At 47.3% G+C, this 14,434-nt stretch overlaps 1 protein-coding gene across 1 annotated transcript; it reads right to left on the bottom strand.

The window, feature by feature from the left end:
- Window positions 1-3,902: 3,902 nt before the first annotated feature.
- On the bottom strand, window positions 3,903-14,425 carry NFKBIB (NFKB inhibitor beta). Its single transcript, XM_061597646.1, has 6 exons — window positions 13,803-14,425; window positions 12,182-12,287; window positions 10,913-11,141; window positions 9,833-9,921; window positions 7,249-7,482; window positions 3,903-6,600 (listed from the first exon to the last, which is right to left on the bottom strand). The coding sequence occupies exons 1-6, from the start codon at window positions 14,240-14,242 to the stop codon at window positions 6,562-6,564; spliced, it is 1,137 nt and encodes a 378-aa protein (XP_061453630.1). The 5' UTR covers window positions 14,243-14,425; the 3' UTR covers window positions 3,903-6,561.
- Between the last annotated feature and the right edge of the window lie 9 nt (window positions 14,426-14,434).

Genomic DNA, 14,434 nt, shown 5'->3' with positions numbered 1-14,434 from the left:
AAAAAGCAATTTAAAAACACATGCTAAAATGCCTGGGAGAAGAGGAAAGTCTTGACCTGGCACCAAAAAGATAAGTGTTGGCACCAGGTGCACCTCAGCAGGGAGATCATTCCATAATTTGGGGGCCACCATGAAGAAGGCCCTCTCCCTTGTTGCCAGCCTCCAAGCTTCCCTTGGAGTAGGCGCCTGGAGGGCCTTTGATGTTGAGCATAGTCCAGGGGGGAGATAGAGAGCCCCTCCCCCCTCCAGATGGCTAGGCTGTCACTTTACCTGTGCTCATGGTGACACTTTGCCTTTGGCAATTGCTCTTCAGAGTCCTGTTTGCCAGCAACAGGTTGGCACTTACCACAAACGAAGTTCTCTCTGTGCTGCTGTGGCTATTCTGTGCACCTGAGCCAGGCCCTTTAGGATGACGGATGGCTTTATAGCACAGCTCTTCTAGGCTTCTGCAAGAGCATCTCTCCTTGCTTCTGGCAGAGTAGGGAGGAGAGTCCTCTTTGCCAAAGAGGGTAGGCATGCAATTCCCATGCTGTGTCTCAGGATATACATTAAAGCAGCCTTCCCTTACCTGGTGCCCTCCAGACATTTTGGTTGGGGTGATTGGAGCTATAGTCCAAAACATCTAGAAGGAACTGTGTTGTAGAAGATTGCATTAAGGAAGTAAAGGATGGCTCCTGGTGTCCTAACTATCCACCCAGAGAGGAAGCATCCTGTTGCTTCTCTGATTCACAGCTGTGAGCCTGGGCAGGAATTCTGCTGCACCGGCTGTATTTGCATAATTGTTTCTCTTCCACTGCAGAAAGAGCAGCACAATTGTCCCCCCTTACTACTTGGGCCTTGCCTCATAGAATCCTACAATAGTAGAGTTGGAAGGGGCCTACAAGGCCATCAAGTCCAACCCCCTGCTCAGTGCAGGAACCCAACTTAAAACATACCCAACAGGTGGCTTCTCAGTGCCTCCAGTGTTCTGTGTGCTCACCACCTCCCTAGACCTCCATCACCTACTTCACATTGGCTTTGCTGGGGCCTAGTCATTCTGCTGCTTTTCTCTGCTTCGGATCACAGGCAGAGATGTAGAATTATCCACTTTTGGAGGAGGCTGCTTGTTGCGTCTCTGCACTGGTCACCACTCCACCTGGCTGTGCCTCTTTCCTATCTGGAGATCTGCGAGTCACGCAGAAACATGGGGCATTCTTCCTCTCACACACGCTGAAAGCCAAACCTGTGTGCCAGAGTGAAGTGTGCATCCAGTGTGGATTCATAAAATACGGCTGCACCTCTGTCCTCTGAAGCTTAGGAGATGGTGTAGGTAGCTACTAACCATTGCAAGATACCCATAGCCACCTGCCGGTGGGGTTGGAAGGGAATTAAGCTCCATGATTAAAGCAGGGTCCTTTTTTAAAATAAGCTCACCCTCCCAATCCAGTCCTAGCTCTTTATTTTTTGCTCCTGTTACTATTGTGCTGGTCATCCCTGTTCCTCCCTCTCCCTCCCGCTGCTTCTGCCTTCTCTCCCTGGCCTCTTACCAATCTAGTGCTGTGACTGTTCGGATTTAAATCTTCCATATCTTCCCCCCTCCTGGAACTGGCCTCTTTGGTTATTGGCGGAAGAGTTTTTGGAAGCTGCCCACGCAGCATGGGGAGCTTTGTCTGTCTGTGTGGGGACCTAATATAGGTTTGGATTTCTACGACTGGGGAGGGATTTGCTTCAAAGCACTGACTCAATAAATAAAGCGACGTCCAAAAGAACCAGTCTGAGAATTGGGATCTTCTTGTGTAGATGTGTCTTAGTTTTCAAATCTTTAAAAAAATCACCTTCTCTACACACGCACCTCTTTAATCGGATGAAAGTGGATGCAACCACGGAAGCAGGGGATGGCATCTGGTCAAAAGGGGTGTGAGAGACCTCCTGGCAAGGCTTCTGTGCCTTCAACAGTTGGTACAGGCAGAAATGCAACCTGTGTTGCTTTTCCCATCAATATTTGTCTTGAATGTGGAAGTGCTGCATTGCAGAGCTTTTACAAGAAGCCTACAAAGAAGGTGTTGAATAAAGATGGCAACCCTAAGAGAGAAGCAAGTCCCTCAGTTCTGTTGATAGAAACTAACCAGTGCAATCCCTCAGACAGGTTGCCAGGCTGAGGTGCTCATAGGCAGGGCTGTGCACGTGCTGTGATGCTGCAGGAAGGGGCCTCAAGTGGTACAGGCTTCATGTCAGCTTCCCTTAAAAAAAAAGAAGCATCTAGCCCTCATTGCTTCAACTTTATGCTAGGTAAAATGTCAGCAGCCCAAGAGGTATCTGAATACGTCTTGCAGCAGCCTGTAAGTTAAGCTTCAGGCCCCCTGCAAAGCTCCTTGCTCTCCTGTAAGCAGAATGATCAGAATAAATTATGCCAAATAGGTTTTTTCTTTTAAAAAAAGACTAGAATTGTGTAAAATCAGAAACCAGGCAAATGTGCACTAGTTATTCAGGCTGCAAAACTGATGTTTCATTTAGCACTCGCGTCCATACTCCTGACTTTTATTATAAGTGCAGAATGGATGAGGAGAATTGGCTATGCCGTTCCAAAGCTGGGCTTGAACATGTATGAATGCCTTTGCTTTCTCTAGTCTCAAAAAAACAGGGATGGGGAAGGAATGGGATATCACTTCCAGAGCTGCTTGCTGCCTTTGTGCACAGGAGAGGTGGCAGAAGAATATCGTATAATATATAAACCTTGTGAAATCTGCATTATGCTGGTGTAGAATTATTATTCAGCACTTTAAAAAAAATGCACAAGCATAGTCATAGCATATGGTTTTCACAAGGGCTGCTATGTATTATATTTTTAAAAATTACTGCTGCAAGAGTTCAGCCAATTGTCTGCACTGTCCCTTTTGATCTCTAACGGCACTCTTCCCATCCCTGTATTAGGGAAGACTGCTTAGAGGGCTGCTCCACAGGGATGAATGTGGCTTTTCAAGAGAGGCAGCTCCTTCTGGCAGCAACCCTCTGTGGCCCTCCCCTAAGTATAATCCATCAACTGCAATTAAACCTAAATATTCATTAGGCTGAGTAGAAGAGAGGTCACAACACCTTACTTTCCAGAGGATCTCCTCCCCACATAAATTACAGGAGCTTTTTAGTTTAGAGATAAGGTGACTAAGAGGTGACACAACAGAAGAATATAAAATTATGTATGGCATGGAGAAAGTGGCTAGATAAACATTTTTCTCCCTCTCTCATAACAGGCTTCCCATAGACATCTGGTTGGCCCGTGAGAACAGGATGCTGCACGAAATGGGCCACTGGCCTGATCCAGCAGCAGTCAGGCGTGTGCCTCACTGAGGGAGCAACAATGGGGAACCTATGGTACTCTAAATGATGATGGTGGTAGACTCCATCCCCCCATCAATCCGAGCTAGAACAGCCAACTGTCAGGGATAGTAGGAGTTGAAGTTGAGCAATGTTTTGGAGAGACCAGCTTTCCCCATCCCTGCCCACCAAAAGGCTCAGAAGTAGGCATGAGCAGCGCAGTAACGGGAGATACTGAGTTCACCTACCCCAAATAAAATGATTTGTTGGTCCATTCAGTTTGCATTTAAAGGCAAACCTACCAACGCACACACGAAAACACAGCCATCCATCAAAAGGTGTACATTAGGCAGAACTGCCTACTAAAATGTTGATGAATTTTCACAAGAACTTTTTAAAAACAACAGCAAACTAATGTGGAAATACAGAATGGAAAATTGACAAACTCATGTGTCCCTATTGAGCAGGGCTCTAGGCTGGGCCATGTAGAATTGCTCCATCCTCCCTTTTGTCCTTGTGTTGGGTATTCCTTTACTCTATGCAATAAGCACCAGCCTCCACCATCCATGCAGAGCCCTTCCTCAGGTATAATAAATAAATAAAGAGCCACACAGAATTCCATAACTTTTAATCTGATCTGGTCAGAGACTTACATAATACAATAGACACCGGGAGAAAGAGGCAGGCAGACAGAAATGAGTCACTGACACAGATTAAAACAGGTCACAGGAAAACCACTCCATAGCTTCAAAAACAGCCTCAAGGAAGGAAAGAAGAATAGATTCCTTTGGATGAGGCATGGAGGAATTCAACACATAAGATGTGGCAATTTCCTCTTTTTGCAGAAGAGGCACGTGGCATTATATAGCTCCAATGAGAGGGTGCATTGCTAATCCATAAGACCCAGTGGATCCTGCAACTGCAAAAAATAGCTTATCAAATTCAAGCAAAATCCACCCACCAGCTGCCATATGAATCCACCACCTCCAGACTCCACGCTCTATCCCCCTATCATTCAGTCCTTACCCAATTAAAAATCCAATCTCTTGACACAATCCAAAGCCTATCCTCCTCCTCCAAAACTGACATGGATAATACTCATTTTAGGCCAGTCACTTTCTTTTGCACCTTACCACTGAGCTTCCCCCCCACTTTGCTACTTGCAGAATGCACACAGCTCCCCTACCCCCAGTCACTACTGGCAGAGCAGACTGAGAGAGCAACACATGGTATCCACGGACGGTGACGCAAGTCTGCATCAGGAGGCAGAGAGAGCTGGGGCTGAACCTGCTGGATGCAGAGACACTGTGGCAAAGTGGAGCCCTGCTGGAAAGAGGAAGTGGCACCACAGAGCTCTGTTTGAGCCTGCAAAACTAAGCCACAGACAATGCAAAGGGGGGGGGGAAGAGTTGCCAGAGATGCTTTGTCTCCCCTTTTGACTTGAGAGAGTAGTCAGTCAAAGCAGGCATTTCATCCAACAGGTGTTGAAGGCCTGGCCTTCGAAGAGCTGCTTTCAACTTTGGGTGCCCAGATAGTGTGGGGCTCAGCGGAGGCTGCTCCATTAGGGCAAAGAGGGCACTGCCCCACCAACCTCAGTCTGCCCCCACCTGCCTGCCTGCTTACTTCTAGCTAATCAGGGGGTGGCTCTCCTTGTAATTGGCTCTGCCTCCCGCTGCTATCGGTCTCCTTGCCTTCTGCCCTACTAGTCCCAATGGGCACTTGACACCGCTGGTTGGACAACAACTCCCATTGACCCTGACCGCTATGCTGGTTGGGACTGATGGGAGTTGTTGTCCACCTGCATCCAGAGGGCCCTGCATTGGCTGCCCCTGGTCCAAATGATCAGATATTGGCTGGGTGGCAGGAAAAGAAGACTGTTGCTCCCTTGTTGCTAAGCAGCCTGGACCATGATCTTGGATACATCAGAATCATTGGGGGGCAGGGAAGAGGAGGAGGGGGGAGTAAGTGTGGGGTAAGCGTGGGCAAGGGGCCAGACTGTGGTGGCTGGTGGCTCCATGGCAGTGGAATCTGCTCCAGGTTTTAGTCCAAACTTTCAAGGAGCTCAGCACCTTAGACAGCTCCCTGAAAATGTGGACTAAAACCCAGAGTGGATTCCATGGAGCCGCCACTGGGCCAGCCCCCCCCCCCAGCCTTTTACAGTCAAAAAGAAAAAAAAGATTTCCTACTCCTGCTGTCAAAGATTGCTCAGGGCACAATCACAGTTCACTTCTAGGAGGAGAAGCTGTGGGGGATGAGGAGAGGGTTGCAGGCCTGGAAGTGGAGGTGAGCTGCTGGTGACTTAGTAGCAAGAGGAAGAAAGGAAATGTGCTCTTCACATGACCAGAGGCATTCGACTTCACATATACCAGTGGCAGAGTCCTTGCAGAAACCAGTTCCTTTTCTATTAACTGGGGGGGAGGAGAAAAACTTCCACCTCCCTCTCCATCCCCAGTCCCCTGCTCTTTGGCCCACTCGTTCCCAACCTTACAGGCAGGTGAGCAGGCTTAAAGGTGAGGGTTTAGCAAATCTCAAACGATCAAGAAATGAAAGAGAAGAGAGATATTCATGAGGCAGAAGCTTGATTACAGGCAGAACATCTGATGGTGGAGAAGTGTGTTTATGTACATATAAGTTGAGCTTGAGTCATCCACAATGTGAGATCCAGTGCTATGCTGAGGGGTTAAGCCTGGCATGCATGAGTCCTAACTTGGGCCAAAATCCTGCCAAAAGACCCAAACAGATGGGCTTAAAGTTAGACGTGAATCCAGGTAAAACAGAACATCCACACTTTGGGCCTGGAAACAGAACCCCACCCCACCCCATCCCCAAACTCTGATGTTCACAAAGATTGCCAGTGATGGCACCACGGGAAGACCTGGCTTAGCTTCTTCCTGTTTCTCAAGCAAGTAGGAACAGAGATGAGGGAAGAATTCAAGCCTACAGGGCACTCATTTCAGAGAGGCAAGGGCGGTTTTTATTATAAGGTGCCCCCAACGCACATGTTTTTTAAATCCCGGCCAGCAAACTAAACAGAAGTCATTAAAACTTTGGAAACGGACAGAAAAACAAACCAACAACATTGGGAGGGGGCCGGGGGAGCTGCTCTTTGCCAGACAAGGCAGCTCTTCTCCCCAGCCCCTATAAATAAGTCAGAACTAGCTCACAGTGAAAAAGATGCGGTTGCTACAGACATGACGGCTGGCTGCCACGGGTGAGGCATGTGCGACGCAACGTGGCCCGGGAGATGAAGCGGGCTCCTCGCCTGGTCTTCTAATGCCCACGGTTGATAACAATGTCGTCATACTCCTCCTGGCCAAGCAAAAAGCAGAATAAGATCTCCAAGCAGTTGGGGGACACAGCTTTAATATTCCCTTTCTGTGACTATCAAGTGCAGGCTCCATCATAAAACAGTGAGAAATCCCAGAAAATTATGCCAAGTATGATGAATTACTTGCAGTGTAATTAATCTGCAATGTGTACAAATTACACAGATCTGTTTTAAAAAGCAGAATCCAGATTTTGTTGTGGAGGGCTTTTGTTTTTTCTTCCCAAGGACGGTGTTCACTCACTCTAAGCTAAGTGATTTTTGAGGCCTAGCAACTTTTAGAGGGCAGAAGCCTCCCTTCTAGTCCTCCAGGATCAAAGATGGAGCTACACAGACTGGATTTTTTTGTCTGTCTTTTCTTAAAGTGGCCTTAAAAAAACAAGTGACTATACATATTTCAGGATTCAAGTTTCTGGCCCTTATGGGTGCAAAGCTACGGTTGAAAGTCTCTTGGCAAGCACTTTGTGAAACTTCAAGCGCAAAAACAGAATTATCCAAAGTAAAAGAAATCATGTCATGGTGTGCCCGTGTTATCATGGCCTGATTACAATTCGTATTAAATGCGGACCACATGCACAGAGGCCCGAGTCCCAGATCTTATAGCCTGGGGTCTCCCGGGGGACAAAGCTCACCTCGCTGTTGCTGTCCAGGCTCTCCTCTGAGTCCCAGTCAGGCTCTTCCGAGCCAAACTCCCGCAAGAGCTGGGGGATTTTTTGGTCAGGCCGGTGCATGGCGCTGTACATAGGAGTGTAGCCAACATACATGCGGGCCTCTGGATCAGCTCCGGCACGCAGCAGGCACTCTACCACCGCTGGGTTCTGCGACTCCACTGCCAGGTGAAGGGGGCTCCGGCCACAGCTCAACTCCTGCCGGTAAGACGGGAGAAGATGAAGGAGACGCATGGCAACCCATCCTGGTAGCTCTGGTGTTGGAGAGTCTGTTGAAAGTAAGTGAATTGCCCCAGGATGGAATAACAGCTGAGCCACTAGGCCAGCCTTTGCAAGGGCTGCGCTGGCTGGGGCTCATTGGAGTTGTAGTCCAAACCAGCTGAAAGGCACCAGGTTGACGAAAGCTGCACTAGGACTTAAAATAACTAAGTTGGTTCAGTCCAGTCCAGAGTACTGGCAAAAGCTTAGAGCAAGGCTTGTGTATACTACAGTTTCAGAGAGGCACAAAATGGGGCATATTTTCCTGCTGTTTGTTTAAAAATGAATTAAGTGTCCAGGCCTCATAGCTGTGAAATACATTTTGAACTATACAGACAATTCTCGTTGAAAACTGAGAAGCTGGAAGGGGGGGGCATTTGAGAAAGATCCCCAGTGGCTGGGGCAGAGAACTTCAGTGCCCTCTGTAGTGAAGTTCAAATTTACATCCCTGCTTTTGGTTATTAAAAAAGCCCTTAAGGTGGCTTGCATAGAGTTTTAAGCAATGAGAACAGCCCCAGGCCCCTGCCTATGACTGGCAAAACCATAGTAAGTTACGGTAAATAGTCAAAAGGCCAGAATGAGTTGTGCAGAACAGTTTAATTTGCACAAAGCACCCAGAATGCAGAGCCAGGCTTTTCTTAGTGAGGAATTTCAGACAACAAAAAACATACACAGCTCTAGCCATAAGCTTTCTAAAAGCTAAACAACATCGGTTGGCCTTTGTGGGTGCTGTTGTCTTAATCCTCCAACTGGCTGTCTGAGTAGGGTGGTGGAGCCACAGGGCATCTCCTGGGGCCCACAACTGTCTCCATGCCTTCTTTTGGGTCCCACTTCCATCACCCAGCTGCGGCTATCCTGCCTGCGTTGGCCTCTCCGGTCCCCCGAGGTAGAGTTGCTGCATGGTATAGGCCAGGGGTTTCCAAACTGTGGTCCACGGACCACCAATGAGCCACAAGCTTCATTCAGGGGGTCTGCACAATGTCTGTGGATTTGAGTTTAAAATGGTAGACACACATCATATTAAATACTCTTATTGATTTTTAACTATATTTTAATTGCTTCTTTATTTCATATATATTGTATTTTACTGTATTACAGTTCAAATTCTATATATCAACCAGCACAGTACACGCCAATTACTATAACGGGCAAAAAAAACCCATCAAGTGGCAAGCCAAGACCCTTAGCGATTTTCAAGTGATTTGTGGGGGGAAAGTTTGGGAATCTCTGGCATAGGCGACACCACTTTCTTTGTAGTTTGGCAAAGGGAATCTCTCCCCTGGAACAGGAGAGCGAGGGAAGCAAGCAAAGAAGATCACAGAGCCTGCTCCTGTTGGAGTGGCCCCTACACTCCAGGTAGAGCCTGAACGGATTTTAGTCTTCTATTTTAATTTTACCTCTTTAGTCCCTTCCCTATATATATGTGTGTTTGTTGTATTTTATGTATTTTAATTTATTTTAATGTTTTTGTGATCTTTATTGTGTACAATTTTATTATGTATATGTTCGATTTCATTGTAAGCCGCCCTGAGTGCTCTGTTATAGGGTAGAAGGGTGGGATAGAAATATTTTAAATAAAATAAACAAATACACTCAGGGCCAAGGGCCATCAACTATGGTGTAGGAAGGATTGTGACGCCTTGTGGAGTTTCGACGTAGGGGAAAGGCCGCAGCTCAGTTGTGGAGCATCCGCTTTGCATGCAGATGGTCCCAGGTTCCATCCTGGCATCTCCAGGTAGGGCTCCGAGAGGTTCCCTGTCTGAAATCCTGGAGAGCTGCTGCCAGTCAGTGTAGACAATGCTGACTCAGCCCAAAGGCCTGACTCGGCATGAGGCAGCTTCCTATATTCCAATATACCTATCATATTGTTTTATTTATATGTTATTGATTTTACTTTATGTTTTAGTCATAAAGATGGATTTGTATCCTGAAAGGTGGAATGTAAATAACGGTAACAAACAGAAGGCGGCATATTACACTGGACCTTTGTTGCCTCTTTCTTTAAAGAAGAAGAGGCAGTGTTAAAGGGACATAGTTCAAGGCAGAGGAGGAGATACCAAAGAAAAATATCAGAGCCATTTCATATTATACCTGCTCTGGTAGTTCACAGGATTAATGAATTCAACATCTCTCTCATACAGGATAAGAGGGCAAAAGAATCTATTTGTAGGGACACACGAGGCTGTTTTTCATGTGCGCAGGAAGACAGCATGCATGCCGCTTGTAGGATAATCACACTTGCAGGATAATCACATGCGTATATTTCATCACCACCACCACCAAAACTAACCGGTTTGTTGAGATCAGCTCCTGCAGAGATTAAGAGACTGACCATGTCCAAGTCTTTTTGTAAGACGGCAACGTGCAGGGGTGCGTAACCTGTGAAAGAGAGGGCACAGTTCTTTGGCAGCCCAGGCTCCGGAGTGGAGAAGCAATCATGCCATCTTTGGTTATAAATCTATATCATGCATGTGGAAATCCCAAATTAGTAAATTATAAGGTTGTATCCAGAGCTACTCCTACTCAGAGTACACACATTGAAATTAATGGGCATGGCAAGTTTTTTGTTGTTATATGCCTTCAAGTCAATTACAACTTATGGCAACCCTATGAATCAGTGACCTCCAATAGCATCTGTTATAAAACAGCCCTGTCTAGATCTTGTAAGTTCAGGTCTGGGGCTTCCTTTGTGGAATCAATCCATCTCTTGTTTGGCCTTCCCCTTTTTCTACTCCCTTCTGTTTTTCCCACCATTATTGTCTTTTCTAGTGAATCATGTCTTCTCATGATGTGTCCAAAGTATGATAACCTCAGTTTCGTATTTTAGGTTCTAGGGATAATTCTGGTTTAATTTGTTCTAACACCCAATTATTTGTCTTTTTTGCAGTCCATGGTATGTGCAAAGTTTAGTTGGATAATAACCCTGCAGATGAAAACCATTTGCATTCATCCAAATTCAATCATTCCAGTTGCAAAATTTAAGTCCTCTCCCGCCCCCCATGAAAAAATTTAAGGGGAATCTGTGGTAAGAAAGAAGAAAGAGTACAACCTTGAAGAACAGTAGACTTTAAAAAAAAATAGGGAAAAGGAGGGCAAAATTATATAATATGAAAGCATATGAGGCTTGCAAATCCTCCATTATAAGGGGTAGAGCCTAATCCATCCCTCTTCAACTCCCCACCAATTTCTAGGCCTTCAATTTAAAACATTAAAAGTTCAGAAGATCCATGCTGACCCATCTCACTTCCCCCAGAATCATGAGGATTAGAAACTTCATTTTAAACGTGCTCTTGGCTAGCCCAACTGCCTCCATGTTATAGAGGATTTTAAAGATGTCAATTCTATTTCCCCAAGGGCCCAGGGACAATACCATCGTAATTGGTGCAGTCCAGCTGGGCTCGAAAGCCATTCCCTTCGCAGGGCCTTTGTACTGTGGGTGGCGCCAGGAGCTGCTGGGCGCAGTCCCGCTGCCCTTCTCGGCATGCCAAATGCAGGGCTGTATGGCCAGCCTTTTCCTGCGCAGACAGACCAGCTCCCGCTGACACTAGTTTGCAGACAAAATCAGAAGCACCGAGGATGACCGCGATGTGGAGGGCCGTCTGGGGAGAGAGAAAAGCAAGATCTGAATAGTTTGGTAGCTGTGGCTTACAAAGGCCCTCTTCTCCTGCGACTTCAAGACAGGGACGGGCTACATGTGGTCCTCCAGCTGCTGCTGGACTACGACTGCCGTCACCCTTGACTCCTGGCCATGCTGGCTGCTGGGGGTGCTGGGAGTTGGAGTCCAAGAGCAGCCTGGAGGATCGCAGCTTCCCTAGCCTTCCCCTTCCTCACAAGCAGGGAGAGTGCTACTGTTGCACTCGGGTCCTGCTTTCGGGCTTCCCATAGAAGCACCTGGCTGGCCACCGCAAGATCAGAATGCTGGACTAGATGGTCCGCTGGCCTGATCCAGCTACCAGGCTCTTCTTATGTTCTTATCCTAGTCCAACACATGGAAACAAAGCAGGGGAGTCGAGCAACAGGAACCAACCTACAACTGGGAACACCGGCCCTTCTGCAAGTATCCCTCCTTTCAGAGGTGAACCAAACGGCAACCAGCGAGAAGGGCCCTTTCAGTGAAACACCTTAGAGAAGTCAGCTTGTTTCTTTGTCTTTATCAGTGGCCCAAACCTTAACAGTCACCTTGATTTACTTGCTGCCCTACTTCCTGCCTTACTGCTGCTCTTTGCTCAAAGATCTTGGTGTGCTTCAACCTGCTATTCTTATGGTGATTTTGCATTGTGTTTTTATTGTACACCGCCTTGGAATTTTTAATTTAAATGTGCCAAAGCAGGGTTAGAGATGTGAAAGCCCAGAAAAAAACTGGAAAAATTGTAGGCCCCCCTTTCCTTCCTCCCTTCATTTCCCCCAATTTGTTCCAGAAAAACTGGGGGGGGGGAGAAGAAAAAACCATTTTCCCAAAAAAAGTTTTCCCTCCCCCCCAGGCCTTCACATGTCTAAGCAGGATACCAAGTTTTCAAAATTAAATGGACTACCGGACTCGTTTCTTATTTTTCTACAACAAGGGCCTGTCACTGCTCCCCGCTGTGCAGGTTCTGAGCTTTGGGAACGGAGGGAAGCAAAAGTCTTATGTCCATCCAACCTGTCCAAGGTCATTCTGAATATCCAGGTAATCCATTCCTTGGGTATACTGCAGGATGGAATCCAGAAAAGCCTCGTGCTCATGGATTACAGCCAAGTGGAGAGCTCTGGAAGCAACAAGAAAGAAGAGATGCAGCTGATAGAGGCAAAATATTTATTATTTGATTTATATCCTGCCCTTCCTCCCAGCAGGAGCCCAGGGCAGCAAACAAAGCACTAAAAACACTTTAAAACATTATAAAAATAGATCTTAAAATACACTAAAACAAAACAGCGTTAAAAACATTTTAAAAAAACATTTATTGCCTAGGAAACCATTCTCTTACACAAATGGGGTCTGCACAAGGAGATCTCGGGGGGGGGGAGGTGCAGGCCCTTATCATTTTGCTTCTACTCCATCCAAGTTTTTAGACAGAGTACTTTATTGGAATAAAGAGCTCTCCCATCTCAGAACACATCTACAGACTTTGTAAAAAAGTTTTGTTGTTCTGTTCTAGATATTCTTATTTGAATTAAGACCCAATGTGTATTAGCCTTACATCAAGTGTGCAAAGGACTACAGCCTGAGCTTTTCCACTCATATTATTTTATAGATAGACCGAGTATCTTCAACAGAACATACAGTGTTTGTAAAATGATATCTGCCAAGCCCCTCCCCACAGAAAACATAGTAGTTATCAGTTTCAATGGGATTTGATCAGGCTCATCATTTGTCAACCTTAGAGACGCTATTCTAACTCAGAGCTCTAAGCCCACAAAATTTATTAGCCAGCTAATTTGTTTACTAGCCTGTGAAACATCTAATCACATGTGTTTCCATGCTGGCTGCAAAAAAAGCTCCCTCTTCTTTGACAGCATGCAAATGCAAGATATTAGTATCTTAGCAGGCTGGTACAAAAAACTTCCTGCCTTCTACCAAACCCCCTTGGGGATGGAAGGAGAGACCTTCTTCCATAGCCAATATGGAAACCAAGCCAACAGACGAAGGTGGAACGGAGAGATCCATTACTCCTTTGCCAGCCCATTCATTCACCCATATGGGATTCCTAGTCACCTGTGGCTACCAGGTGCATTGTTAAATACAAAACTGCTCTATCACAGTACAGAGCTTATGGATGGAGATGTCCTGATGTTACTGTGCAAATACAGAAGCGGCTGTAAGTGTTCTGGTGAGGGAAACCATCACAATGGATAGTTTTTATTACAAAACAGCTCAGAGTGGAGCAAAAAAGAGCAGGCTAGAAGTCCGCTCTTCAACTGCAACAGTTGGAAGGCTCTTCAGCCCCCAGTGTCTGTAGTGGTCAGAACCGGTGGCCACTACAGGCACACAGATGCTTACCAAGCACACACGATTTCTCATTAATTAGGAACTTATGGCAGATAAAACAGCATAGCCATTGCCAGTACAGTTTGCCATTCAGGCATATGCCCAAGATACAACTGTTGCTCGTCCAAGACAAGCATGCCGATGGCAAACTCCACAGCTGCATTCCTCTATCCAAAAAATGTTTCAAGGCCGGTTTCTTTCCAGTCATCAGCGCCTTCCAACGCAAACTCCACAAGCATCAGATGCCCGGCCCAAGAACCTCTGCCACAGCCTGCCTGCAGCCTTCTGTACGTACGTGTCACCATCCTCGGTCACGAACCCCAGGACATGGTGCAGCCAAGCCTCAGGGGCCACCACCGCCACCTTGTTCTCGAGGCACACAGCCCCCACACCATCCACGATGGCACCCACGTCCTCGTCCCCCTTCAGGGAGTCCCCAATGGCCGAGTCCAGCCACTCCAACTCGTCTTCCTCCAGAAAGGCCTTCTGCGGAGGGCCAGTGGAAGGGGAGGGCAGGGGGCTGCTGCTGGGGTCAGGGGTCACAGCACAGCCCCCAAACCCCACCTCTGCATCTCCAGGGGCAACCAGGCCCCCGTCTGCCTGGATCTGGCCCAGCTGGGTCTCGCTGAGGGACCCCAGGCCGCTGTCACACCAGTCGTCCAGTCCAGCCCCGGTTTCATCCTGCTTGGGCTCCCTGAGCCCGCCTTGGGCGTTTTGCCCGAACAAGGAGGCCATGGCAAGGAGAGGGCACCCTACAGGGGAGGTCGCAAGGGCTGCAGGGCCATAGGAGAGCCGGGTAAAGGACCCCAGTCGATCGCGCTCCTCCGGCGGCAGCTGCCTCAGAGAGGGCAATTTCAGAAACCAGGGGAATTCCCAGACTGGCGTCTAATAAGCGCCTTCGGAGGAGCATGCCGGGAGTTGTAGTTC

The sequence above is a fragment of the Rhineura floridana genome, chromosome 15, assembly GCF_030035675.1.
Source record: "Rhineura floridana isolate rRhiFlo1 chromosome 15, rRhiFlo1.hap2, whole genome shotgun sequence".
NCBI lineage: Eukaryota > Metazoa > Chordata > Lepidosauria > Squamata > Rhineuridae > Rhineura > Rhineura floridana.
The sequence above is the reverse complement of the archived record's forward strand: the minus strand, read 5'-3'. Positions and strand labels throughout refer to the sequence as shown.